We start from the raw sequence: 27,705 nt of genomic DNA, 5'->3' as shown, positions 1-27,705 counted from the left end.
GTGTGTCATCCCTCTCCAACCAATGTCTGTTCACTTGGGCGTGGCCACTGAGTGAGCATAAGTTTACTTATGAAAACAATTCTCTCATTTAGAAGCTAAAATCACATTTCATCTTCTCACAAATAGTTTCATATTTAAACATTTAAATTGCACAACAATTCCATGTGAATCTGATAACTAGAATGTGTAGACTTTCCAAGATACAATTTATGTCGTCCTATCATCAGATATAATGTCCCAGGCAACAACTGATCTGACATCATATTCTTTAAGTGCCAACGGACCCTTTCAACTGGTTGAGAACGGGAAATATTGTTCCATTCCCCAACATTTTGAAGCTACCGTACTTTCAATATGTTAACAAAGGGCTTTCCAAGAGTCCATTCTGTAGAGTGGAGAGAAAAGGGGGAAAGGTATTTATGGGGGGGTCATAAACCTCACACAACAGAGCAACGTCATGACGATAGGATATACCATGTAAACCATGTGTGCGTACCAATAATATCTCCTGTCATCTCTGTGCTAGTTAGCGACGTTTGCTCTGTTCAAATAGCATGTTGTTTCGAATGTTAAGACAGTGAAATGGGGTTAGTAAAGTCACCTCAAGGATCAGCAGCTCTGGGTCTCTCAACCTATAGTGCTACCAGATGGTAATGATTCCCTCCCAAGAGTTGAATGCTACAAAAAGATATCCCTTCACTGATCTGTTCATCTGACTGTTTCTGTAGGACTTAAGGGGGATGTGGGGATACCTGGCCGCTTTGGCCCTCCTGGTCCCTCAGGGCTTTTGGGGGACATTGGACCTCCAGGCCCCCCTGGTCCTATGGGACTGTCTGGAAGTCCTGGCCGGGATGGAATGTGCTTTGAAGGGCTAAAAGGAGACCGTGGACAAAATGGTGTCCCTGGACCCCAAGGTGTGTAGGCTGCATCACAAAGGATACCCTCTTCCCTACTTGTGACTAGAGCTGTCTGTTTAATTTTTTTGGCTTCATTGCTTCCATGACCTCTGAGCCTGCTCCCCCCTCTGTGTATTTAGGTATGCAGGGGCCACGGGGACCTCCTGGTCCACCAGGACCTGGCTTTAAAGGAGATAAAGGGAACAAAGGTGCCATGGGTCTCATGGGTACGCCTGGGTACAGAGGAGACACAGGGGTACAGGGCAGACTGGTGAGTCACACACCACTGATTTACTCACCCATGCTTTAAGGTAGACTCCGTGAGATGACATCATCATAAACGTTGGGCCAACTTCCCACCGATAGCCAGATATCCACATAAATTGTTGCCCCTTCCCAATGTGAACGTGTAACAAGGGAAAGTCCACACATGAAGAGCCGATAATCATAATTCATAAAGATGTAACCTTGCACACAGACGTGAATTAGGGGTGAAGTTTCCCCTAACTACAAATCGAGTAGCATTTCCCCCTCCCCAATCCTAACCTTAACCAGTAGTGGGGAAAATGCAAAACTGACCCAAGACCGAATGGGTGTGCTGAATAGGATGTGTATTCACAGGGTAATGATGGCAGACCAGGTGGTTTGGGAGTCAAAGGGGAGATGGGACAGTTAGGAGACATCGGACCAAACGGTAATAACCAATCTGACACCTTATTAACAAACTCCATACTTTCAGAATGTAATTTATGTTACTATACTGTAGGTCAGAGCTGCAACCTTCATCTGGGGAAGGCAATCGATAATGTTACTGTGGCAATCCAACATTTGACTGTAGTCTCAGACCGCAATACTTGCACAACCGTTAATGACATGCTAACATACTCTAGTCAGCAACTCTTACTGTATAGCAAACATCTCACAACATCCTATACTGTAGTGTTATTTATTTGTGCAGTTATCTTAACTACTAAATTATTGTCAATGAATCAACCAATGTCCTTTTTATTGTGTTTTTTACAAATATATGACACAATGTGTGGTGTTTCAGGTCAGAAAGGAGATGCAGGACCTGCAGGACCTGTAGGTTGCCTTGGACAGAAAGGGCAGTCTGGAGCACCAGGTAGGATGAGCACTCACACCTAGGGTACTGAGTTTTTCCTGGTCAGGTCACATGGTCAGTTATGTTGGGCCCTCCAATGGACACGAACTGACCAGGAATTCTGTAAAAATGGCTGCCGTTTTACAGGCTCCTAACCAATTGTGCTATTTTGTGTTTTTTTTAATTGTTTTGTACATAATGTTGACGCTACCATCTCTTATGACCGAAAAGAGCTTCTGAATATCAGATGCAGTTGCACTCAACTCGAACTGGACAAAGATGTTTGATTGAATGTGTCTAATGCGAAGGATATAATGCTGCTCGCTCCCAGACAAGGCCCAAATCCCCATCATTCGTATGAAGAAAATAAGGAAATACAGGGGGTGGAGATCAGGGTGCCTTGTGAAAATTTGTCGGAGAGTGGGTTACCCGCCTCTACCATCCGTTCTATTGGCCAACGTGCAATCACTGGAAAATAAACTGGATTAAGCTCCGTTCTAGACGATCTTACCAACGGGTCAATTAAAACTATAATTTCTTATGTTTCACCGAGTCGTGGCTGAACAACGACGCAAATAATATACAGTTGGCTGAGTTCTCCGTGCATCGGCAGGACAGAACAGCTAAGTCCGGTAAGACTAGGGGTGGGGGTGTGTGTCTATTTGTCAATAACAGCTGGTGCACAATGTCTAATATTAAGGTAGTCTCGAGGTATTGCTCACCTGAGGGAGAGTACCTCATGATAAGGTCATAAGCTAACAAGAAAATGCTCATCCAGAAGCGTCTCTCCTAGTGGCCAGGGACTTTAATGCAGGCAAACTTAAATCCGTTTTACTTCATTTCTACCAGCATGTCACATGTGCAACCAGAGGAAAATAAACTCTAGACCACCTTTACTCCACACATAGAGAAGCATACAAAGCTCTCCCTCGCCTTCCATTTAGAAAATCTGACCATAATTCTATCCTCCTGATTGCTGCTTACAAGCAAAAACTAAAGCAGGAAGCACCAGTGACTCAGTCAATATGGAAGTGGTCAGATGACGCAGATGCTACGCAACAGGACTGTGTTGCTAGCACAGACTGGAATATGTTCATTGGCATTGAGGAATACACCACCTCAATCACCGGCTTCATCAATAAGTGCATCGATGTTGTCGTCACCACAGTGGCCATACGTACATATCCCAACCAGAAGCCATGGATTACAGGAAACATCCGCACCGAGGTAAAGGCTAGAGCTGCCGCTTTCAAGGAGCGGGACACTATTCCGGGCGCTTATAAGAAATCCCGCCATGCCCTCAGATGAACCATAAAAAGGCAAAGCATCAATACAGGACTAAGATTGATTGGTTGTTGGTTGTGGCAGGGCTTGCAAACTATTAAGGACTACAAAGGGAAACCCAGCCATGAGCTGCCCAGTGACACGAACCTACCAGCCTTTTATGCTCGCTTCGAGGCAAGCAACGCTAAAGCATGCATAAGACCACCAGCTGTTCCGAATAACTGTGTGATCACGCTCTTCGTAGCAGATGTGAGCAAGTCCTTTAAGCGGGGCCAGACTAATTACCAGGACGTGTATTCCGAGCATGCGCTGACAGACTGGCAAGTGTCTTCACTGACATTTTCAACTTCTCCGTGTCAATGTCTGTAATATGTGTCAAGCAGACCACCATAGTCCCTATGCCCAAGAAAGTGAAGGTTACCTCCCTAAATGACTACCCTAGCCATGAAGTGCTTTGAAAGGCAACACCATCATCCTGGAAACCCCATACCCACTCCAATATGCATACCGCCCCAACAGATCCACAGATGACGCGATCTCAATAGCGCGCCACACTGCCCTTTCCCAGCTGTACAAAAGGAACTCTATGTGAGAATGCTTCTTCGGTTGTCCCCATAGAAGAATCCTTTGAAGAACCCTTTTCGGTTCCATGTAGAACACATAGGAACCCAAAATTGTTTTTCCTGGAACCAAAACGGGTTCTTCAAAGGATTCTTCTATGGGGACAGCCAAAGAACCCGTTTAGGTTCTAGATAGCACCTTTTTTCCTAAGAAAGTGCAGTTGCACTAAGTGGTTATCCTGAGGTTTGATGGTGCTGTTTTGCAGGGCCTAAGGGGAAAGATGATCTCACCATGGCGGTACTGATCCCCGGAGAACAGGGGCTGCCGGGTGACCTGGGGGGCAGAGGAGAGCCTGGACCCACAGGAGCTCAGGGACGCAACGGACCACCAGGTACATGAATGGATTGTGTGTATGGTGTGGGTGTGAGTTGGTGTGGGTTTGTGTGCATGCATGGCTGTGTGTGTGGGTTTCTTTGAGATGTCTGATGTGTCTGATGAATACAAAAGTATACAGTGCATTCGAAATGTATTCAGACCCCTTTACTTTTTCCATATTTTGTTACGTTACAGCCTCATTCTAAAATTGATTAAATAAAACAATTTCCCCATCAATCTAAATGCAATATCCCATTATGACAAAGTGAAAACAGGTTTTTAGACATTTTTGTCTATAAAAACAGGGACATTTACAAAAACATTTACTAAGAATTCAGACCCTTTGCTATGAGACTCCAAATTGAGCTCAGGTACAGTGCCTTGCGAAAGTATTCGGCCCCCTTGAACTTTGCAACCTTTTGCCACATTACAGACTTCAAACATAAAGATATAAAACTGTATTTTTTTGTGAAGAATCAACAACAAGTGGGACACAATCATGAAGTGGAACGACATTTATTGGATATTTCAAACTTTTTTAACAAATCAAAAACTGAAAAATTGGGCGTGCAAAATTATTCAGCCCCTTTACTTTCAGTGCAGCAAACTCTCTCCAGAAGTTCAGTGAGGATCTCTGAATGATCCAATGTTGACCTAAATGACTAATGATGATAAATACAATCCACCTGTGTGTAATCAAGTCTCCGTATAAATGCACCTGCACTGTGATAGTCTCAGAGGTCCGTTAAAAGTGCAGAGAGCATCATGAAGAACAAGGAACACACCAGGCAGGTCCGAGATACTGTTGTGAAGAAGTTTAAAGCCGGATTTGGATACAAAAAGATTTCCCAAGCTTTAAACATCCCAAGGAGCACTGTGCAAGCGATAATATTGAAATGGAAGGAGTATCAGACCACTGCAAATCTACCAAGACCTGGCCGTCCCTCTAAACCTTCAGCTCATACAAGGAGAAGACTGATCAGAGATGCAGCCAAGAGGCCCATGATCACTCTGGATGACCTGCAGATATCTACAGCTGAGGTGGGAGACTCTGTCCATAGGACAACAATCAGTCGTATATTGCACAAATCTGGCCTTTATGGAAGAGTGGCAAGAAGAAAGCCATTTCTTAAAGATATCCATAAAAAGTGTTGTTTAAAGTTTGCCACAAGCCACCTGGGAGACACACCAAACATGTGGAAGAAGGTGCTCTGGTCAGATGAAACCAAAATTGAACTTTTTGGCAACAATGCAAAACGTTATGTTTGGCGTAAAAGCAACACAGCTGAACACAGAATCCCCACTGTCAAACATGGTGGTGGCAGCATCATGGTTTGGGCCTGCTTTTCTTCAGCAGGGACAGGGAAGATGGTTAAAATTGATGGGGAGATGGATGGAGCCAAATACAGGACCATTCTGGAAGAAGTCTGCAAAAGACCTGAGACTGGGACTGAGATTTGTCTTCCAACAAGACAATGATCCAAAACATAAAGCAAAATCTACAATGGAATGGTTCAAAAATAAACATATCCAGGTGTTAGAATGGCCAAGTCAAAGTCCAGACCTGGATCCAATCGAGAATCTGTGGAAAGAACTGAAAACTGCTGTTCACAAATGCTCTCCATCCAACCTCACTGAGCTCGAGCTGTTTTGCAAGGAGGAATGGGAAAAAATGTCAGTCTCTCGATGTGCAAAACTGATAGAGACATACCCCAAGCGACTTACAGCTGTAATCGCAGCAAAAGGTGACGCTACAAAGTATTAACTTAAGGGGGCTGAATAATTTTGCACGCCCAATTTTACAGTTTTTGATTTGTTAAAAAAGTTTGAAATATCCAATAAATGTCATTCAACTTCATGATTGTGTCCCACTTGTTGTTGATTCTTCACAAAAAAATACAGTTTTATATCTTTATGTTTGAAGCCTGAAATGTGGCAAAGGGTGGCAAAGTTCAAGGGGGCCGAATACTTTCGCAAGGCACTGTACATCCTGTTTCCATTGATGATCCTTGAGATGTTTCTACAACTTAATTGGAGTTCACCTGTGGTAAATTCAATTGATTGGACATGATTTGGCAAGGTACACACCTGTCTATATAAGGTCCCACACATGACAGAGCATTTCAGAGCAAAACCAAGCCCCAAGGACAAAGGAATTGTCCGTAGAGCTCCGAAACAGGATTGTGTCGAGGCACAGATCTACGGAAGGGAACCAAAAAAATGTCTGCAGCATTGAAGGCCCCGAAGAACACAGTGGCCTCCATCATTCTTAAATTAAAGAAGTTTGGAACCACCTGGCCAAACTGAGCAATCGGGGGAGAAGGGCCTTGGTCACGAAGGTGACCAAAAACCCAGTGGTCACTCTGACAGATCTCCAGAGTTCCTCTGTGGAGATGATTGTCCTGTTGAAAGGTCCTCCCATCTCTGCAGCACTCCACCAATCAGGTCTTTATGGTAGAGAGGCCAGAAAGAAGCCACTTGTCAGTAAAAGGCACATGACAGCCCACTTAGATTTTGCCAAAAGGCACCTAAAGGACTCTCAGACGATGGAGAAACAAGATTCTTTGGTTTGATGAAACCAAGATTGAACTATTTGGCCTGAATGACAAGTGTCATTCTTTGTCATTCTATGGTATTCTGTGTAGATTGAGGGGGAAAACAATTCAATATATTTTAGAATAAGGCTGTAATGTAACAAAATGTGGAAAAAGTCAAGGGGTTTGAATACTTTCCAAATGTACTGTACATTATCTATGAAATGCTTGAGTAACTTTGACATTTAAAAAATAATAATGCAGATTTGACGTTTTCAACCATCTGTGATCATGCCTAATGAGTGTGAAATCCACTAACCACTACATAGGTAGGTAACACAGTTCCTCATAGGCCTCAAACTAATGTGTATCAAGGATTCACTCATCAGTATTATGTCCAGTTCATCACTGAAGCCATGTGTTATTGTCCCCTGCAGGACTCCCAGGTCCAAAAGGTGTCTTGGGCCTAGATGGGCCAATAGGACTGCCTGGATTCCAGGCAGCCAAGGGAGACAGAGGGTTACCTGGACCACAAGGTGGGCTTAATGGACAACCTACTAATCAAATGTACAACAAATCATGTGTACAATCACGCAGTACAGTGTACTGCAAGCAGTTAGGCAGTTACACCAGTGGGCCCTGGTGGCATTTAAAATATATAGAAATAAATATAGAAATTCTGTATTTGGCAATACATTAATAAAACCAAAAACTTACCTTGAAAGAGTTGCAGTGTTGGATAGCCTTAGCCAGCTAGCTAACATAAATAGGATTCCTCTCTGTTTGAGTCAGGTTGTTGAGTAGGCTAAATTAGCTGCATTAGTTTGCTAAGTAAGTAAAAGTTCAACTAAGAAGAATTACAGGCCTCTCTCATCTTTTTAAGTGGGAGACCTTGCACAATTGGTGGCTGACTAAATACTTTTTTGCCCCACTGTACATATGCAATGAGTAAAACAGTATTTAAACCTTATTAAAGTAACCAGAGTTCAATGACTATATACATAGGGTCTCTAAGGTGCAGGGTAGAGTACCAGGCGGTAAGTAACAGTGACTAAGTTCAGGGCAGGGTACTGGGCGGAGGGTAACTATTGGGGACTATTTAACAGTCCCTCTTTCTCACACTCTGCTGCTTCTTCTTCATTTTTTAAGAAATTAATTTGTTTGAAACTTTTCTCTCTCTTTGAGTCAACTACTCACCACATATGCCCTGCAGTGCTATCTAGCTGTAGCTTATTCAGTACTAGATTCTCTTATCCTTCGATTGGATGGACAACATGTCAGTTCATGCTGCAAGAGCTCTGATTACTGTGTAAGTCTATGGAAGGGGGTGAGAACCCTGTGCCTCCTAGGTTTTGTATTGTGAAGTCAATGTACCCAGAGGGAGATGGAAAATAGCTGTCTTCTGGCTACACCATGGTGCTGCCCTAGAGGGTGCTGTTGAGGCTACTGTAGACCTTTTTCTCAAAACAGTGACCATTTACTCCGTACACTGTTGAAGCACCTTTGGCAGCGATTACAGCATCAAGTCTTCTTTGGTATGACGCTACAAACTTGGCACACCTGTATTTGGGAAGTTTCTTCTCAGCAGATCCTCTCAAGCTCTGCCAGGTTCGATGGGGAGCGTCGCTGCACAACTATTTTCAGGTCTCTCCAGAAATGTTCGATCAGGTTCAAGTCCGGGCTCTGGCTGGGCCACTCAAGGACATTCAGAGACTTGCCCTGAACCCACTGCTGCGTTGTCTTGGCTGTGTGCTTAGGGTCGTTGTCCTGTTGAAGGTGAACCTTCGCCCCAGTCTGAGGTCCTGAGTGCTCTGGAGCAGGTTTTCATCAAGGATCTCTCTGTACTTTGCTCCGTCCATCTTTTCCTCAATTATGACTTGTCTCCCAGTCCCTGCCGCTGAGAAACATCCCCACAGCATGATGCTGCCACCACCATGCTTCACCGTAGGGATGGTGCCAGGTTTCATCCAGACGTGACACTTGGCATTTAGGCCAAAGAGTTCAATCTTGGTTTCATCAGACCAGAGAATCTTGATTCAGTCTTTAGGTGCACTCCAAGTGGGTGGTCATGTGCCTTTTACTGAAGAGTGGCTTCTGTCTTGGCATTCTACCATACAGGCCTAATTGGTAGAGTGCTGCAGAGCTGGTTGATCTTCTGGAAGGTTCTTCCATCTCCACAGAGGAACTCTAGGGCTCTGTCAGAGTGACCATCAGGTTCTTGGTCACCTCCCTGACCAAGGCCCTTCTCCCCCGATTGCTCAGTTTGGCTGGGCAACCAGCTCTACAAAGAGTCTTGGTGGTTCCAAACTTCTTCAATTTAAGAATGATGGAGGCCACTGTGTTCTTGGGGACCTTCAATGCTGCAGAAATGTTTTGGTACCCTTCCCCAGATCTGTGCCACGACACAATCTTGCATCGGAGCTCTACAGACAATTCCTTAGACCACTGACATGCACTCTGAATTGTGGGACCTTATATTATATTATACAGTGCCTTGCGAAAGTATTCGGCCCCCTTGAACTTTGCCACCCTTTGCCACATTTCAGGCTTCAAACATAAAGATATAAAACTGTATTTTTTTGTGAAGAATCAACAACAAGTGGGACACAATCATGAAGTTGAACGACATTTATTGGATATTTCAAACTTTTTTAACTAATCAAAAACTGTAAAATTGGGCGTGCAAAATTATTCAGCCCCCTTAAGTTAATACTTTGTAGCGTCACCTTTTGCTGCGATTACAGCTGTAAGTCGCTTGGGGTATGTCTCTATCAGTTTTGCACATCGAGAGACTGACATTTTTTCCCATTCCTCCTTGCAAAACAGCTCGAGCTCAGTGAGGTTGGATGGAGAGCATTTGTGAACAGCAGTTTTCAGTTCTTTCCAAAGATTCTCGATTGGATTCAGGTCTGGACTTTGACTTGGCCATTCTAACACCTGGATATGTTTATTTTTGAACCATTCCATTGTAGATTTTGCTTTATGTTTTGGATCATTGTCTTGTTGGAAGACAAATCTCCGTCCCAGTCTCAGGTCTTTTGCAGACTCCATCAGGTTTTCTTCCAGAATGGTCCTGTATTTGGCTCCATCCATCTCCCCATCAATTTTAACCATCTTCCCTGTCCCTGCTGAAGAAAAGCAGGCCCAAACCATGATGTGATGCTGTGTTGCTTTTACGCCAAACATAACGTTTTGCATTGTTGCCAAAAAGTTCAATTTTGGTTTCATCTGACCAGAGCACCTTCTTCCACATGTTTGGTGTGTCTCCCAGGTGGCTTGTGGCAAACTTTAAACAACACTTTTTATGGATATCTTTAAGAAATGTCTTTCTTCTTGCCACTCTTCCATAAAGGCCAGATTTGTGCAATATACGACTGATTGTTGTCCTATGGCCATAGTCTCCCACCTCAGCTGTAGATCTCTGCAGGTCATCCAGAGTGATCATGGGCCTCTTGGCTGCATCTCTGATCAGTCTTCTCCTTGTATGAGCTGAAGGTTTAGAGGGACGGCCAGGTCTTGGTAGATTTGCAGTGGTCTGATACTCCTTCCATTTCAATATTATCGCTTGCACAGTGCTCCTTGGGATGTTTAAAGCTTGGGAAATCTTTTTGTATCCAAATCCGGCTTTAAACTTCTTCACAACAGTATCTCGGAACTGCCTGGTGTGTTCCTTGTTCTTCATGATGCTCTCTGCACTTTTAACGGACCTCTGAGACTATCACAGTGCAGGTGCATTTATACGGAGACTTGATTACACACAGGTGGATTGTATTTATCATCATTAGTCATTTAGGTCAACATTGGATCATTCAGAGATCCTCACTGAACTTCTGGAGAGAGTTTGCTGCACTGAAAGTAAAGGGGCTGAATAATTTTGCACGCCCAATTTTTCAGTTTTTGATTTGTTAAAAAAGTTTGAAATATCCAATAAATGTCGTTCCACTTCATGATTGTGTCCCACTTGTTGTTGATTCTTCACAAAAAAATACAGTTTTATATCTTTATGTTTGAAGTCTGTAATGTGGCAAAATGTTGCAAAGTTCAAGGGGGCCGAATACTTTCGCAAGGCACTGTATATACACAGGTGTGCGCCTTTCCAAATCATGTCCAATCAGTTGAATTTGCCACATGTGGACTCCAATCAAGTTGTAGAAACATCTCAAAATTGTGGAAAAAGTCCAGGTCTGAATACTTTCGAAGGCTCTGTATACCAGAGGCTCCTCATCCATACATGGAATCTTACTTATTATCCCTGAATGTCTCAATTGCAGAGTGCCCAAAAGTGTTAAACAGTGTCTGTGAAAAGAGACTAAGTCCATGGGATTGTTTCCTCAGGTATCCAAGGTGAGCAGGGGACTCCAGGAGCCAAAGGCCCCCGGGGCTCTCCAGGTCCTTACTTTGCCGGGCCAATAGAGGACGGCTTCCTATTCACCCGTCACAGCCAGAGACAGAATGTGCCCCTGTGCCCAGGGGGCAGCAACTTCATCTACTCCGGATACTCCCTCCTCTTCATCAACGGCAACAACAGAGGTCATGGCCAGGATCTGGGTATGAGTACACACACACATGTGCATGCGCATCCATGCATGGATGCATATATAAATACATACACATGCACGCATTCACACAAACACACATCCACACGCACACACACAGATATCCATGAACATACACTATATAACCCAAATACAGACACACAGTCTCCGGTGAAGAACCCACTCCCTGCCGTTCTGTTTGATAACAGAGCAACGGTTCAGTCTCCTGGATATGCTGCTGTCTGCCCAATAGAAATACATTGATTCTATTTCTCTGGTTTGCCCGCTGTCCAGGTACACTGGGAAGCTGTCTGCCTCGTTTCTCTACCATGCCCTTCTTATTCTGCAACACGGACAGCACGTGCCGCTACGCCTCCCGTAACGACTACTCCTACTGGCTGTCCACGGATGAGGCCATGCCAAGCGACATGGCCCTCATCTCTGGTGGTTCACTGGAGAGCTATGTCAGCAGGTGCTGCTCTAGTTTACACTGGTTTGAACAGATTGTCCTAGACATAACACAGGAAGAACTTGATTTTCACTCCATAAGTAAATAAGGGAAATCCCCACTCTGCTGGGTAAAATGCCCATGAGGGGATGTATTGAATTAAATTAGGGTTGCAAAATTCTGGTAACTTTTTCCAATATCCAGAAATCCCAGTTGGAATAGTGCGGAATCTTCCGACCAGGATTTTTTGAAAACCTGGGAATTTTGTAAAAGTTATCGCAATTGTGCAAAACTGAAGTGAATTAAATGTCATTGACAATTATGCTGGCATGACAAGTTTCCTTGTCTGCCCAAGCATGCTCTTCAGAGTCAATGTGATGTCTGTTTATGAACCGATGTGTACTGTGTATGTATGTATGTACTGTGTATACAGTATGTATTTTTTTAAACTGGCAAATAAAATCAATCAATCAATCATAGCGTATTTGCACTGTATTATAACTTGGTGGTCTCTCCCTCTCTTTCAGGTGTGCAGTGTGTGAGACAAAAGCAAACATCATCGCTGTTCACAGTCAGACAAACCAAATCCCTGTTTGTCCACGGGGCTGGCTCTCTCTCTGGGCTGGCTACTCTTTTGTCATGGTAGGAACTACAGTCTGAGAAAGAGAAACACTTGTATGGGTGGGTTAATTCAGTAGCTGAATGGAATGCAACTACATTTTTACCTGAACAGAATTTTTACCTGGTCAGTAAAAACTCAAGGCCAGGAAGAAATCTAGGCCATAGTATAATGGCGGTTAATTAGTAACTGAAAACTATGCTTACTTGCTTATGGTGACGCAATGCCATAGCAACAGAGAGGTTAGAGAAGTGGGCCAGCAACCGGAAGGTTGATGGTTTGAATCTCATGCCTGATAGGGAAAATCTGATTTAGAGTGTGCCAGAGGGTTGCTGCCATCAGTGTCCTAGATGCGATCACCTGCCGTTGTACCCGTGAGCAAGGCACTTAACCCCTAAACTGCTCAGCGAGCGCTACTACTCCACCCTCTTCAACCAAGGGCTGGATTCAATCCGTAGTGCTGAAGTTCGGATTTACAGCATGATTCAAATTTAAAGGCAATGTTCCCACGCTAGCGGAGACTGTTAAATGCTGCATATGTCGGGCTCAATTGGAAATCACCTTTACATTTTGATCGCACAATCTGTAACGATTCAGAGACATAGATTGAATCGAGACCCAAATATGTGTGTGTGTATATCAGAGGGGCACAGCAGGAGACCAATGTCCATCTTCCGTTCTTCATGGACGCTGCAAGATGCTCCGTTCTTAGACTAGTGTCTCTGCAAATGTTATCCACAAATGTCTATAGAGTGGCATAGGTATACATATGTCCAGAGCCTTGGTTTGCAGAGCCTTGGTTTGCAGGTAATAGAGCTCTTCTGCTGAAGATGACATTCTGTCCTATATCATATCAAATCATGTAATATATGTCATGTGTGTTCACAGCAAACAGGGGCTGGAGCGGAGGGCTCTGGCCAGCCCCTGGCCTCTCCGGGCTCCTGCCTAGAAGAGTTCCGGAAGATTCCCTTCATTGAGTGCCATGGGCGAGGGACATGCAACTACTACACTGACTCCTACAGTTACTGGCTGGCCTCCCTGGACCCTGAAAACATGTTCAGGTAAAACAAGCATAGTCATTCATTATACAGTGCACATTTACCCAAAGTTTTCACTTTATCGAGTACTCTAGTGAGTGCCGTATGCAGACGTTCATATTAATTTGAAAACCATGTCTCAGTTAGTTCAATAATTATATAAGTGACTTTGTGCATACAGCTGCAACATCGCAGCAGAGTACTCATCAATGCATTGCTGTAATGTGGTCTGACGTATGCTCAAACTTCTTCCTCCCGCAGTAAACCCAGGCCTCAGACAGTGAAGGGAGACTGCCCGGGTAGTATAGTCAGTCGTTGTCAGGTCTGTATGAAGCAGTGGCAGCGACCCTAAGAGCTAAAGAACTGATGGGGAATGAACTGGAGATGCACCTCCCACTATCAGCCACTGTAGGGCAACAAAGAGACTGATTAATTCTTGCATTTCAATCATGGTGCTTCCTGGGAGACCAAAGGATGTCTCAGTTCTTACAAGTGCTGATCCTCGTTTCCATGTTTCCTCCCCTCCAGTCCTCTCCTCACCTCACTTTGACGTTTTCAGCAAGGGAAGGACAGAAGGAGAGCGCACAAGGAAACTAGGAAATACTATGAGATGCAACCCAGTAGTGGCCTCTGCTCAATCTGACGTTTTGTTCTCAGTTTTACAGCTTGTCTGTATTTTGTTTGTATTGTTAAACCACTGGACTGTTTTACGGTAGATGGTCAGTGTGATCCAGGGCTAGATTCAATCAGTTCAGCATTAAGCCGTGATAACCGACAACTGCTTAGCATAATCATGCGATGACGGAGGTGTAACTGCGTTGGAGCCGATGGCACTATCAAATTAATGTTTTTTGATAGCTCCAAAAGTTAATATGTTGTCACATGTGCTAGCAAAGCAGAGGTCCTGGGTTTGAGCCTCAGTGTGAGACAAATCAGGAGGAAGTGGTTCTTGCTAATCAAGCAGTGTGATGTCAGTAGCAGTGGTGGCGTGACCCGGATGCACAGTTGGGCTTAGGTCGACAGCTGGGGTCACTCTCTTTCAAGCGAGTTTAGAAGGGTTGAGGTTGGAAGTTTACATGCACTTAGGTTGGAGTCATTAAAACTTTTTTTCAACCACTCCACACATTTCTTGTTAACAAACTATAGTTTTGGCATCTACTTTGTGCATGACAGAAGTAATTTTTCCAACAATTGTTTACAGACAGATTATTTCACTTATTATTTCACTGTATCCCAATTCCAGTGGGTCAGAAGTTTACATACACTAAGATGACTGTGCCTTTAAATAGCTTGGAAAATTTCAGAAAAATATGTCATGGCTTTAGAAGCTTCTGATTGGCTAATTTCCATCATTTGAGTCAATTGGAGGTGTACCTGTGGATGTATTTCAAGGCCTACCTTCAAACTCAGTGCCTCTTTGCTTGACATCATGGGAAAATCAAAGTAAATCAGCCAAGACCTCAGAAAAAGAATGTGTAGACCTCCACAAGTCTGGTTCATCCTTGGGAGCAATTTCCAAACGCCTGAATGTACCACGTTCATCTGTACAATAATTCTGAAAAAGCTATCATGAATCCTTCATACATCCTTTGGTTGTTGAAAGCATCTTCCCGCTCTGACAACTTAACTTATAAACATTGATAAATCATGTTAAACATAAAGACGCAAATAACATTTGTTTTCTTTTGGAATTCATGATTTCAAGCTCAAATGATTGATACCATTGAAGACTTGTACTGTAAATGCCTCTTTAACAGCTGGTGCAGGGTAAAATGGTTGTTTAACTCAATGGTAAGGAGTAGGACGGGGGTTGAGAAAGAGATAACCCTAGAACAGATGTTAACAGCAAAATAACCATAACCTTGTTGTGTATTATGCTAACTTATAGTACACAAGTATAAACACCATGGGACCACGCAGCCGTCATAGCACTCAGGAAGGAGTCGTGTTCTGTCTCCTAGAGATAAACGTACTTTGGTGCGAAAAGTGCAAATCAATCCCAGAACAACAGCAAAGGACCTTGTGAAGATCCTGGAGGAAACAGCTGCAAAAGTATCTATATCCACAGTAAAACGAGTCCTATATCGACATAACCTGAAAGGCCGCTCAGCAAGGAAGAAGCCACTGCTCCAAAACCGCCATAAAAAGCAAGACTACGGATTGCAATTGCACATGGGGACAAAGATCGTACTATTTGGAGAAATGTCCTCTGGTCTGATGGAACAAAAATAGCAGGATGAATTCTGAAGTGTTTAGGGCTATATTATCTGCTCAGATTCAGCAAAATGCTTCAGAACTCATTGGACGGCACTTCACAGTGCAGATGGACAATGACCCGAAGCATACTGCGAAAGCAACCCAACACTTTTTTAAGTCAAAGAAGTGGAATGTTCTGCAATGGCCATGTCAATCACCTGACCTGAATCCATGCATGTCACTTGCTGAAGGCAAAACACCCCAAGAACAAGCAGGAACTGGAAACAGTAAAGGCCTGGCAGAGCATCACCATGGAAGAAACACAGCATCTGGTGATGTCTATGGGTTCCAGACTTCAGGCAACCAAGTATTAAAACTCACAATTTAAGTTATGATTGTTAGTTTGTCCAGTTACTTTTGAGCCCCTAAAATTGGGGGGCTATGTATAAAAATGGTTGTAATTCCTACACGGTTCATACAATAATTTTGACAAAACCCTTAAACTAAATATGAAAGACTACACTTAAAGCACATATTGATTGTTTCCTTTCAAATCCATTGAGGTGGCGTACAGAGCCAAAATGATGCAAATTGTGTCACTGTCAAAATACTTATACCTGACTTGATTATATACAGTGCCTTGCGAAAGTATTCGGCCCCCTTGAACTTTGCAACCTTTTGCCACATTTCAGGCTTCAAACATAAAGATATAAAACTGTATTTTTTTGTGAAGAATCAACAACAAGTGGGACACAATCATGAAGTGGAACGACATTTATTGGATATTTCAAACTTTGGCCCTGCAAAATTATTCAGCCCCTTTACTTTCAGTGCAGCAAACTCTCTCCAGAAGTTCAGTGAGGATCTCTGAATGATCCAATGTTGACCTAAATGACTAATGATGATAAATACAATCCACCTGTGTGTAATCAAGTCTCCGTATAAATGCACCTGCACTGTGATAGTCTCAGAGGTCCGTTAAAAGCGCAGAGAGCATCATGAAGAACAAGGAACACACCAGGCAGGTCCGAGATACTGTTGTGAAGAAGTTTAAAGCCGGATTTGGATACAAAAAGATTTCCCAAGCTTTAAACATCCCAAGGAGCACTGTGCAAGCGATAATATTGAAATGGAAGGAGTATCAGACCACTGCAAATCTACCAAGACCTGGCCGTCCCTCTAAACTTTCAGCTCATACAAGGAGAAGACTGATCAGAGATGCAGCCAAGAGGCCCATGATCACTCTGGATGAACTGCAGAGATCTACAGCTGAGGTGGGAGACTCTGTCCATAGGACAACAATCAGTCGTATATTGCACAAATCTGGCCTTTATGGAAGAGTGGCAAGAAGAAAGCCATTTCTTAAAGATATCCATAAAAAGTGTTGTTTAAAGTTTGCCACAAGCCACCTGGGAGACACACCAAACATGTGGAAGAAGGTGCTCTGGTCAGATGAAACCAAAATTGAACTTTTTGGCAACAATGCAAAACGTTATGTTTGGCGTAAAAGCAACACATCTCATCACCCTGAACACACCATCCCCACTGTCAAACATGGTGGTGGCAGCATCATGGTTTGGGCCTGCTTTTCTTCAGCAGGGACAGGGAAGATTGGGAAGATGGATGGAGCCAAATACAGGACCATTCTGGAAGAAAACCTGATGGAGTCTGCAAAAGACCTGAGACTGGGACGGAGATTTGTCTTCCAACAAGACAATGATCTAAAACATAAAGCAAAATCTACAATGGAATGGTTCAAAAATAAACATATCCAGGTGTTAGAATGGCCAAGTCAAAGTCCAGACCTGAATCCAATCGAGAATCTGTGGAAAGAACTGAAAACTGCTGTTCACAAATGCTCTCCATCCAACCTCACTGAGCTCGAGCTGTTTTGCAAGGAGGAATGGGAAAACATTTCAGTCTCTCGATGTGAAAAACTGATAGAGACATACCCCAAGCGACTTACAGCTGTAATCGCAGCAAAAGGTGGCGCTACAAAGTATTAACTTAAGGGGGCTTAACTTAAAAATCATTCAACAAAATAATAAGGATTTATATCAGCCTTATCAAGGTCTGGATTCACACTTTCCAGTGTTTGAACTTGTAATGGCATGGGATGTTTACTAATGCGACTTGGTGTATAAAGTTGGGAGCAGCTTGTGAATTTGACAGCTCCAATGCAATTACACCACCGACACGTCCCTAAACAACAAATGATATGCTATGCAGTTGTTGAATATTGTGGGTTAACGCTGAACTGATTGAATCTAGGCCCCAGTCTTTTTTATACATTTGAATGGAAAGTTAACTGCCTGACAACGTTTCTGACTGCCTGATGGCTCTTGTTGGATGCTATGTAACAAGGAGGAGGAATGCTGTCTTCACACAAAAGTCAAAAATAATACTAAATGTGTTGTGCAAATATAAAATACGCACACAAAAAAAAGATCTAAAATAATCCACAATTCATGGTGCAAAAGTGAAACATGCTTTTAAAAAGAGTGATCATCTTTTGCACCTTCCCCTCTTTCACATTTAGTCAAATAAAAATATGAATTTCCCTCTGAATCCAGAGATGTTTTGCAGTGTGCATAGCCACTCCTCCTTACTGCTACTACTGCTCCATTATCTACAGCATACTGACTGAACACATTTTGGCTGGGCAGAAACAACTTTTTCTCATGACTGGATACACATTTGAATGAAAAGTTAAGATTGAATTCCACCACTTTTAAACCTCATATTCATTATCTCCAGCATTATCTGCAGCACCATACCACATATGTGCAAACGGCACGTTTTACGGTCTGTAGTAAAATGATAAGAAGAAAAGGTCCTAAGAAAGTGCCACATGATGATGTCATCAAAAGTAAAAAGTAATAATGTTGTTGTAAATAATGAATATACGTTTAAAAACTGGTGGAATTCCACTTTAACTGTCTGGCCAGTTACCTGATGGCCTGTTTGTTTGTTGAATGTTATGTTGTCCATTGGGTGCTATGAGTATGCTAGCAATCTGGTAGAAGATTGGTACCTTACCCCCAAAGCTAATCTTAACCATTAGGGGGATGAAAGAAGATGATCAGTCAGTTACAGATCAGCCGTTAAGGCCAGACAGCTGAACTAGGATCAGTTTTGATATCTGCAATTGAGTTTTGAGGGAAAAGCATTATCATTTCACTTAAAGCCAGCAAGTATAATGCACTGTCATAAAAAATATATGATACTCTAACAATATCTTAGTAGCATCTCAGTGATCCTGAGTTATTAACAATATTTTTGAGTCACATAGAAAGATTGAACAGATTTATCTGTATAAAAGATTGAGAGCCAATACATGCTTATAAAAAGTCATAATGCATTATACCGACATAAGTAAAGTATTACCAAAAAAGCATTTAGCAATGAAACGTGTCGCTCATATCACTAGATCTGATTTCATTAGAAGTTCTTAGTAACGTTATCTTACATTTCTAAACACTGTAGTTGGTTGAATACTGCTGTATACCCACAATGGACAAAGAGCAATTATGTTGTAATAATCACTTTGTCAGGGAGATATTGAATAATATGATTAAGCATTTGTTAACATGCTCTCAACTTGGCCCTTTAAAAAGATTGAGCTTAAGAGTAGTATTTATATGGAGAGATACAGTTATCATTATTTCACTGTCCATTGGCGTGTTGCATAAAATTCAATTTAGACTCTTTCTATGTATTCTTTCCAATGGAACCATGGCCACTGTGTTGATCACTTTTAATACCAAAGTGAGTAGGCTCTGCATTTCCATTTTATCTGTACAATAATATCACCTTGGTTTCCTTATAGCTTTCCAATGTTGTGCCTTGCCTCCAGCCTTTTAACTGACATAGTGTACCAAGTGCTTCCTTGCTTTTCAAACAAAATATTGTACTGTACTTGACACAAACAAAATCAATTCAGATAAATACCCAGAAAAGTGTTGTCTTAATGAATTAGTGGATACTGTTGCACTCTTTTGTATAACCTATGTACTTCATTAACATTGTGTTCCGATGCTAATTTCTGTGTGGTGAATGTTGTCAGCCTTGAGTTGAATGGTTTTCTGTTCCAGGAGGTGCTAAATTAACACAAAGGTACAGGAATGACTTAACTTTCTGCCATACTACTGTGTATATCATCTACTGTATCATCTTAATTTATCTCAGCCAGAAGCATAGGGGTATGATAACTTAAACTGCCATGTATAACTGCGCATGGAAATGAACTCAAAGGTTGCTCTTGTTATTCTGTATTGCAAGCAGCAGCCACATGTATTAAACAAATAAGGGTTTCAGACCCCATTGCATGCCCAATGGTTTTCCCTCAATGGTTCTAATGAACTGAAACAGTTCAGAATGGAATCTGTCTGGGTTCATCACACCTGTCTGTTTTTTTTCTGTGCATGCTTGCGTGCTGTGGTGGAAATTATTTCTGCATGTGAAAGACAAGCCTGGCTTCTCCCCTCTCTGGGTACCAGGTGACTGAGCCCCGCTGAGGGAGGAAGTGCAACTGCCAACACCAGAGTCCAAAGGGATACATTCTAATAACAAGCATATCATATAAGCATATTATCCGGAAAAGACATCTTAATTATCTATGTTACCTAACTAATTCTGATTATTCCGCCACAGTGCGATTGTGCGTGTGTGTGCGTGCATGTGGGTCCGATGCAAATGTTCTGTGCCGTGGAAATGCTGCAACTCATAAATGTAATTTACATGTAATTTTAACAAGCCTCAAGCTCTGCTATACCATTAATCATACAGTTGTACAGTTAATCTGTAATTTCCAAGCTCAATAGTGTAGTTGTAACACAGTTAGAGAAATGTAAGTAGGCATGACAATATTTAATTGTAATAAATGAGTGTTCATTTTTCCCTGCTAGTTTATATTGTTGACATTCAATGAGTTTTTATGAAGAAGTATACTTTTGTGTTTTTTTCCTGATCAAAATTGCGATAATGTCGTCCACCAGCTGCAATTAAGCCTGGGGATGAGGGTTAAAATTGCATTGACAACGTCTGGCAAAGCTTATTGTAGTTTATGTCTGTAATCCATGGCCACAAGGGAGCAGTGAAGAGCTACAGTAAAATTTAACACAGTGGCAATATCTACAGTATGATGCAGCCTTTTGTGCAAATAAGCAGATATTTCAGCATAAACTGAAATAACTCTTATAGAAAAATATGTATCCTATTAATTAGATTGAGTCTGATATAAAACATTTGGTTTTATTCCAAGACATTCTATGTAATGCTGTCTGTCAGGCAGACAGCACTCAGTCTATTATTCCTTTCAGAATAGGCTTTTACAAATATGCAAATCACACTTCAACAAAATACATATCCACAATCCTGCATGCAAGTGCAACGGTAGGGTTTATACAATGTTTACCTCGTAATTCTTGGAAACTGTGTTAACCATTGCAAACTAAATTATGTTAATATTGTATGTAAACCAAGCCTAATCAGTTGATTTTACTGATCCCACAATGGCGATATATGTTGGTAATTAATTAACCCACCAAAAATCTGCTAGAGGAATCTTTTGTTTGGCAGTCTTCCGTGATGTCATCACGTAAGTTTAATATTTTAAACTTTAGTGATGACTCCTGCTTCCTGTTTATAAAGGCTTTTAATGAAGCAGACATTTTCTGGTTGTATTTGACTTAGATTAGCCGTGTGTGCTAAATCCATATTGGCTAACTGTTTTATTGTCGCGCCTCCATATTAAATCAACACGTCTCAGAGGAGCTGCCTTTGTGACGAAAAGAAAGCAGCCAGTGTTTCTAAGTGGTTTACAACACTGCATTCCATCATCGCCGGGCAGCCCCCCACGCCCTGACAGGCCACTTGTCACTTAACCCAGGAAGCAGAGTGATGAGCTGAGAGGGCAAGCTCTTTATAAGAGCCCCACAGAACCCCCATCAACAGTACCAGGCCTGCTCCATACCGACTGATCCAGATCGAGCATAGCCCGGTCCAGCTCAGCTCGTCTCACCGCGTCTCATCCCTGCAAACAAAACCCAGCTCTGTTGGAGATGAAGGTCTGCCGAATCCACTGTGCCCTGGCCCTGCTGGGTTTGGCCCTGGCCATTTGCAGCCAAGGAGCCGCCTCGCAGCCCGACCTGGACCTCCGCAGCCGCAGACTCCTTCAGAGGGCTCGTGCCGCTGGCATTGCCACACAGGTATGCAGCCTACGGCACTGGCACACACCACAGGCGGCTGGTGACACCTTCATTGGGGGGAACGGGCTCATAGTAATGTCTGCAATGGCATAAATGGAACGGTATCAAACACATTGTTTCCATGTGTTTAATACCATTCCATTCACTCCCCTCAGCAGCTTCCTGTGGCCCACACATACCAAACAAAGAATACCAGAATAAACAGGACAGCTACGTTATTGCGCTCACAGGATTTCACTATTCAAGTGAGGTGAGGTGTTCACGCAGATAGCATGCACTGCTTGTGTCATGACACAAAATAATGTGTACAGTAGGGTACAACTCACACAACTATTCAGGAACACCACTAATGACACTATGAGAACATGAGAATGTGTCATTAGTAAAACAGGTACAGCATAGTCCACACTGTAACATACAGTACACTGCCCTTTGCTTCACAGTGGAACAGACTTACACACCTACCCACAATGGAATTCAGGTAAACAGTCTGTGCTCAGGTTATCACATTCTCAGACACAAACTAGGGCATAGACTCACTACAGCTAACAGGTCTGGTGTACCTCTTTAATCAGGCAAATTCAAATCTGGACCTCAAATCAGTTCCACGGTTGATTTTCATTATTCCTCTCTAAACAAGGACTGATTTAGACCCGGGACACAAGTTGGGTGCAAATAATTATCAGGTTGAACAGAAGACCAGCGTGCTGCTGGTCTTCTGTTCAACCTGATAATTATTTGCACCCAACTTGGCTCAGATTTGATTACTCCTGGACTACAAGTAATAACTTCAGTTGTCATGCCAAAACATGCAAGTGTGAATGGGGTCTGATAGTTATATACAGTAGAGGTGCTGTTTTAGTTATATACTGTTATTGTATACAGAACTCCCATCCCATAAGTATTTTCTCTCATTCTGGTGTTGAAGACATGATTTGGAATGGTTTGGTTAAGGTCATTGTTGGTAGACAGAGTCAACACACTCTCTAAAAGGACCCACTAGGCATAAACTGGTTGAATCAACTTTGTTTCACTGTAATTTGTCAATGTCTTGTGATGTGGAATCTACATGGGAAAATGCACTGGATTTTTAAAAAGTCAACGTAAACTGTTGTTTTGAGGGTGATATTTCAACCACAGGATTATGTCATCATGGTAACCAAATGTCAACATAGACACACCTTGTATAAAATATGTTGAATTCGTACCTTTAAAACACCATCTTCAACGTTATATCCACTATCAGAAGAGAAAAGAGGCAGGCTGGGCAACATCTCCTACTGGAGAATCTATCTACAGCTATCTTTTGGTCTCCCATCCAGGGTTTTAACCAAGCCCAGCCCTGCTTAGTGATGATATTTGTCACACAATTACCAATGTGCTATCGTGAGAATGTTTGTTGAACGATCTCTACATAAAAACTAAATAGATTCACTGTTGCTATCGAAGACATTCCAAAGAGTAGGTTTAACAGAGCAAATGAAATGTGACCATACTTTATCACTCATATCATTAATGATGCTATTTAGGCTTAGATAGCATTTGAAAAGTAATCAACAGCTATTGTTTCAATCCCACGTAGAATTCAACTTAAAATAGACAATACAATAGGCCTTTGGCTTCAAGCTCTGGTTGATTTCAAATGTAATGATATTTAGTGATATTGATTTGTGTTTGGTTGCCAAAACAACCAAATATCAACATTTGAAGGAGTGGTATCTTCTGCTTGCATAGTTTCATTTGTGCCATGCACATCAATGTTAAATAATAGGACAATATCAAATGAAATGTTATTTAAAGTGCATTTAAAATTTGATTTGATTTAGTCATATTCTTTAAGTTAGATTTTTGTTTGAGATGGAAATGTAAATCCAACATATCAATTATTAATTTGTAGACAAACTGGAATGAAAGTCTGTGGCACAGGTGGAACTATCCAAGCAGAATTTGCATCTCCTTCAAATGTTGATATTTGGTTGTGTTGACAACCAAACACAATTCAATATCACCTTTGAAATACAATAGACAGCCTATTAACTTGGCGACAAGTTATATGTTGAATTTACGTCTCCAATTTGAAGAATTTGATTAAACCAGTGGCTCAGATTTCCTTTAAGCTGTATTTTGTTGCATTGTAAACCAAACACAATTCAGTATTACTTTTGTAATTACAGTGAATAGCCTAAAGTTAAGGCTATCTTACAAACTAATGTAACATTTAACCTTAACATGAGTAAAACATCCATGGCCACATTTTGAGGTTACTGTAGCTATAAATATCTATGTAATCATATAAAGTATGCATGTTCAAGATAGCATGCATAGGTCTTCGCAGGTATGTGTTGATTTTGCTCAAAAAAATTGCTATAATATTCTGAGCAGAATCTAGAACGGCATTGATCACTTATTTGCACCATGTACTTTTAATGTAATCTCAACTGCAATCCAGGTAATTTGGTTCTGCTGTTAGATGAAGCACAGTGATACATTAATCTGATGTATGAATAAACAACATTTCTGACATTCTTTTCCCATTTCAACTTTGCTGTGCTTTTAAATGGTTGAAAGAGCAGTTATAGACACTTAGGTGACAACCCGAATAAAAACCAGACATTGTTTTTCCATTGGAATTTAGTGTGCTTTTAGATGGTTGAAATCATAGTGTTAATACATTGGAAATTCAACACATTTTCGGCTTTGGGTGAGTGAATACAGGTTGTAATCTCATTGATCACTGTCTCAATTACCCAATTATCCAAGTTGAAATGATGTGGTGTGTCCAGTAGGGAGTTTGTGTCTCTTAGTTCATTCTGTGTCACAGACACATCCATCTGCATAGAAGACACTGTGAAAATGCAGTTGTTGCATGTAATAGGGGTGTGAACTCCAATAGACAATGATATTTCTCAAGAAGGAGATTTCCATCATTCCCTCCTATGACTGACAATCACGTCTGTCTGAATGCCACTTTCTCATACTAATGACTCACTAGTTAAGGTCATTGACCGATCACCCAGACAGTGCATATTGCAGCACCTCATCTAGAACGTTTCTCATTTTACAAACTAAATGTTTACTACCAAACATGAAAAAGTCAATGGAACTGTTTGTATGCTGTTGTGTGTTTTTGTACACACAACAGTTATCTGTTCTCAATTATCTGTTGATGGAAAACAAATATTTCTCTATCCACCCTTCCATTTTCTAGTCAATCTGTTGGCTGGATCAGTGTGCTACAGCAACGCTTTTGTTCTCTGTGCAGATAGGGCTGATTCCGATTTTGGAATATAAGCCTTTCCTACGCACATCTAAGCATTTGGTTTTCAGACTTACCTTATTCAGACGCATAACGTGTTCTGCAGGTGTGGCTACTATTTTTATTTGTTTTACCTTGCGCACTCTGAATAAATGTAGTTCAACCATTGAAAACCCTCCCACTTGCTGGCCAACAAATGTTCAGTATATTTATCTTCAGTCATCCCTTTAGGTGTACCTTTTAATGATAATTTCGTTGACAAACTCAATAGAATACATTGAGAGAACGGGTTTAGAATCTATGCATCTTTGTCTCAGTTTCATCACCAACTGGTAGATTAAAAAATACTCTTTAGGGTTAGGAAAGTATGTCTAAATCATTTGTTTTTTTAAATTGTAGAAAAAATGATTTGTAGAGCCTTTACGCACAAAATATATAGATTCATAAAAAATACAGTGGTTTGATTCATTCCTTATCTGTAGATACACCTTCACCACATCTTCTTTTCTTAGATCTCCACTCTGAATAAATAGCAGGTGAATGTCATGCTATTCTCATGCTTAAATTCAAGGTCAGAATACGCACATAGAGAAAAGGGCATAAAAACCAGCGCTTAACTGAGGTCGGAATCGGGAACATAATGAGACAAGAAAACTAACACTGACTGCCTTAATGTGGAGGTGATTACATTTGTGTGTGTTTGTGCACACACATGAGATTCGCTTTGTGTGAGTGTATTTTGCTGTATGTGTACGTGTAGGTTTGTTTTTGCTGTTGTTGATATTAGCTTGTGCCGATGTGTATATGTGTCTGTTTATATTCTCCCAAAGTATGTGTGTCTTTCCTGCATGTAGGAGTGGAGTAAGCGAGCGGTGGAGGACATTCTATCCCAACTGTCCTTGCCTGAGGCCCAGGAAAGTGAGGTGTCCCCAGCGGGGGCTAAAGAGGACCTGCGTGTGGAGCTGGAGCGCTCAGTGGGCAACCCCAACAACCTTCCCCCCCGTGAGCGCAAAGCCGGCTGCAAGAACTTCTACTGGAAGGGCTTCACTTCCTGCTGAGGGAAGAATAAACCGACCACCTTATGACATGACGCTGCCAATCACGTCACACCGCCAACTTACACCTGACGAATGCAGCCAATCAACAGTTAGCTGTGCCCGATGATGGTTCTTGAAATCAACAGAATGATGTACCTGTCTAATTTGTGAAATAAATATAAAATAATTGAATTTCAGTGGGTCAGTTCTTTGATAAACTCTTATTTGTATTACCAAAGAAAAGTTTTGGTTGACATGCCCTTTATTAATTTATGCATGCATCTAGTACTGGCTGATGTAACACACTGACAAATACAGTCACACTCAAACACTCACACTGACACTAGGCTAGTGAATGGCCAATCCTTAAAAAGGGCTTTAGCATTTGATATACCCCTACTTGAGGTTGAACTAAACACAATCATGTTTTTTCACATCTTTAATGTCTCCCATTTTTTAAATGGATGGCTGTAAATAAATATTTTACTGCAACAGTGGTTAAATGTATAGATATTCTGTCACACCCAATATCAAAACATGCAGGGGGGGCACATAAACTCATGTAACCCAATATTACAAGCTCTGATATTGCTAAAATGTGGAATACAAGTTGTCAGTTGCCTACACTACAAACACAAATAAACAGCATTAGGATATCTTAATGCACCCTGGAAATACACTATATACAGTACTTGTAAACACAGAGATACAATAGGTGGAAATATCAACTATGAATATTTATGTTGAATGTAAGTTTTACATTTTAGTAGGTTTTAGTAGGTGATCAATAGACACTTTCCAAGTAAAAATTGCTCTCATTTAGTGCTGTATGGTGCTGCTTGACAAACATGCAGTTAAACATGTATGTTGAGGCTACTGTAATCTAATCGGCTGTAAGGAAAACAAGTGGGCTAAGAGAGTGGAAACTGTCATTTTATATTTTCCACCTCTTGCAGTTAAGTTAGGGGGCCCCCCTAGATTTGACTACAAATCCATTATGGCGTCCAAAATCCAATATGGCGTCCACAATACCATTAAATTGTGGTTTAATCACCTGTATATGTTTTAAATGAGAGACATCGCTCAAATTTGTGTACTGTACTTAATACTATTTTTAACTCAGCTATGTTGGTAATCCAATAGGCCTTCCAGAATTATACTCAAACACTATTGCCTCTGGATATAGAAAAGGCAGCAGAAGTATTCAAAGTCACAAGCCTCTGAGGATTTTATATAAGCATGGCCTTATTTCGATTTAAGCAATAAGGCCCGAGGTGGTGTGGTATATGTCCAATATACCACGGCTGTTCTTCAACTCAACGCAACGCGGAGTGCCTGGATACAGCCCTCAGCCGTGGTATGTTGGCCATGTACCACAAACCCCCGAGCTACCTTATTTCTATGAGAAACTGGTTACTTACGTAACTAGAGCAGTAAAAATAAATGCTTTGACATACCCGTGGTCAGCCAATCAACATTCAGTGCTCGACCCACCCAGTTTATACAGTTCATTCCATGGCGTTGTTGAATAGTTTTTTTCTATTGGCTTGTAGGGCATGCTAGAGCATCCATTATTTCGCTATAACGCATGGTATATTTGCACGGTAGAATTCAAT

The 27,705-nt window shown here is 41.7% G+C and overlaps 2 protein-coding genes across 2 annotated transcripts in view; both read left to right on the top strand.

Moving 5' to 3' along the window:
- Positions 1–14,594, top strand: part of col4a3 (collagen, type IV, alpha 3) — a 123,728-nt gene extending 109,134 nt beyond the window's left edge. Inside the window, exons 42-52 of the mRNA XM_021563185.2 lie at positions 729–914; positions 1,037–1,167; positions 1,518–1,590; positions 1,948–2,019; positions 4,109–4,234; positions 7,190–7,288; positions 11,088–11,300; positions 11,582–11,759; positions 12,263–12,377; positions 13,243–13,415; positions 13,653–14,594. Coding sequence (XP_021418860.1) covers positions 729–914; positions 1,037–1,167; positions 1,518–1,590; positions 1,948–2,019; positions 4,109–4,234; positions 7,190–7,288; positions 11,088–11,300; positions 11,582–11,759; positions 12,263–12,377; positions 13,243–13,415; positions 13,653–13,743 — 1,457 coding nt within the window. The 3' untranslated portion in view covers positions 13,744–14,594. The remainder of the gene's footprint in view (positions 1–728; positions 915–1,036; positions 1,168–1,517; positions 1,591–1,947; positions 2,020–4,108; positions 4,235–7,189; positions 7,289–11,087; positions 11,301–11,581; positions 11,760–12,262; positions 12,378–13,242; positions 13,416–13,652) is intronic.
- A 6,949-nt stretch (positions 14,595–21,543) lies between these two features.
- LOC100136751 (preprosomatostatin II) lies at positions 21,544–26,280 on the top strand. Its single transcript, NM_001124703.1, is given in 4 exon segments — positions 21,544–21,782; positions 21,784–21,796; positions 25,907–25,981; positions 25,984–26,280. Coding segments are annotated over 4 exon segments (348 nt in total). The 5' UTR covers positions 21,544–21,649; the 3' UTR covers positions 26,111–26,280.
- Positions 26,281–27,705: the final 1,425 nt, after the last annotated feature.

The sequence above is a fragment of the Oncorhynchus mykiss genome, chromosome 15 (assembly GCF_013265735.2).
Source record: "Oncorhynchus mykiss isolate Arlee chromosome 15, USDA_OmykA_1.1, whole genome shotgun sequence".
Taxonomy (NCBI): domain Eukaryota; kingdom Metazoa; phylum Chordata; class Actinopteri; order Salmoniformes; family Salmonidae; genus Oncorhynchus; species Oncorhynchus mykiss.
This window is presented reverse-complemented; position numbering and strand designations above follow the sequence as displayed.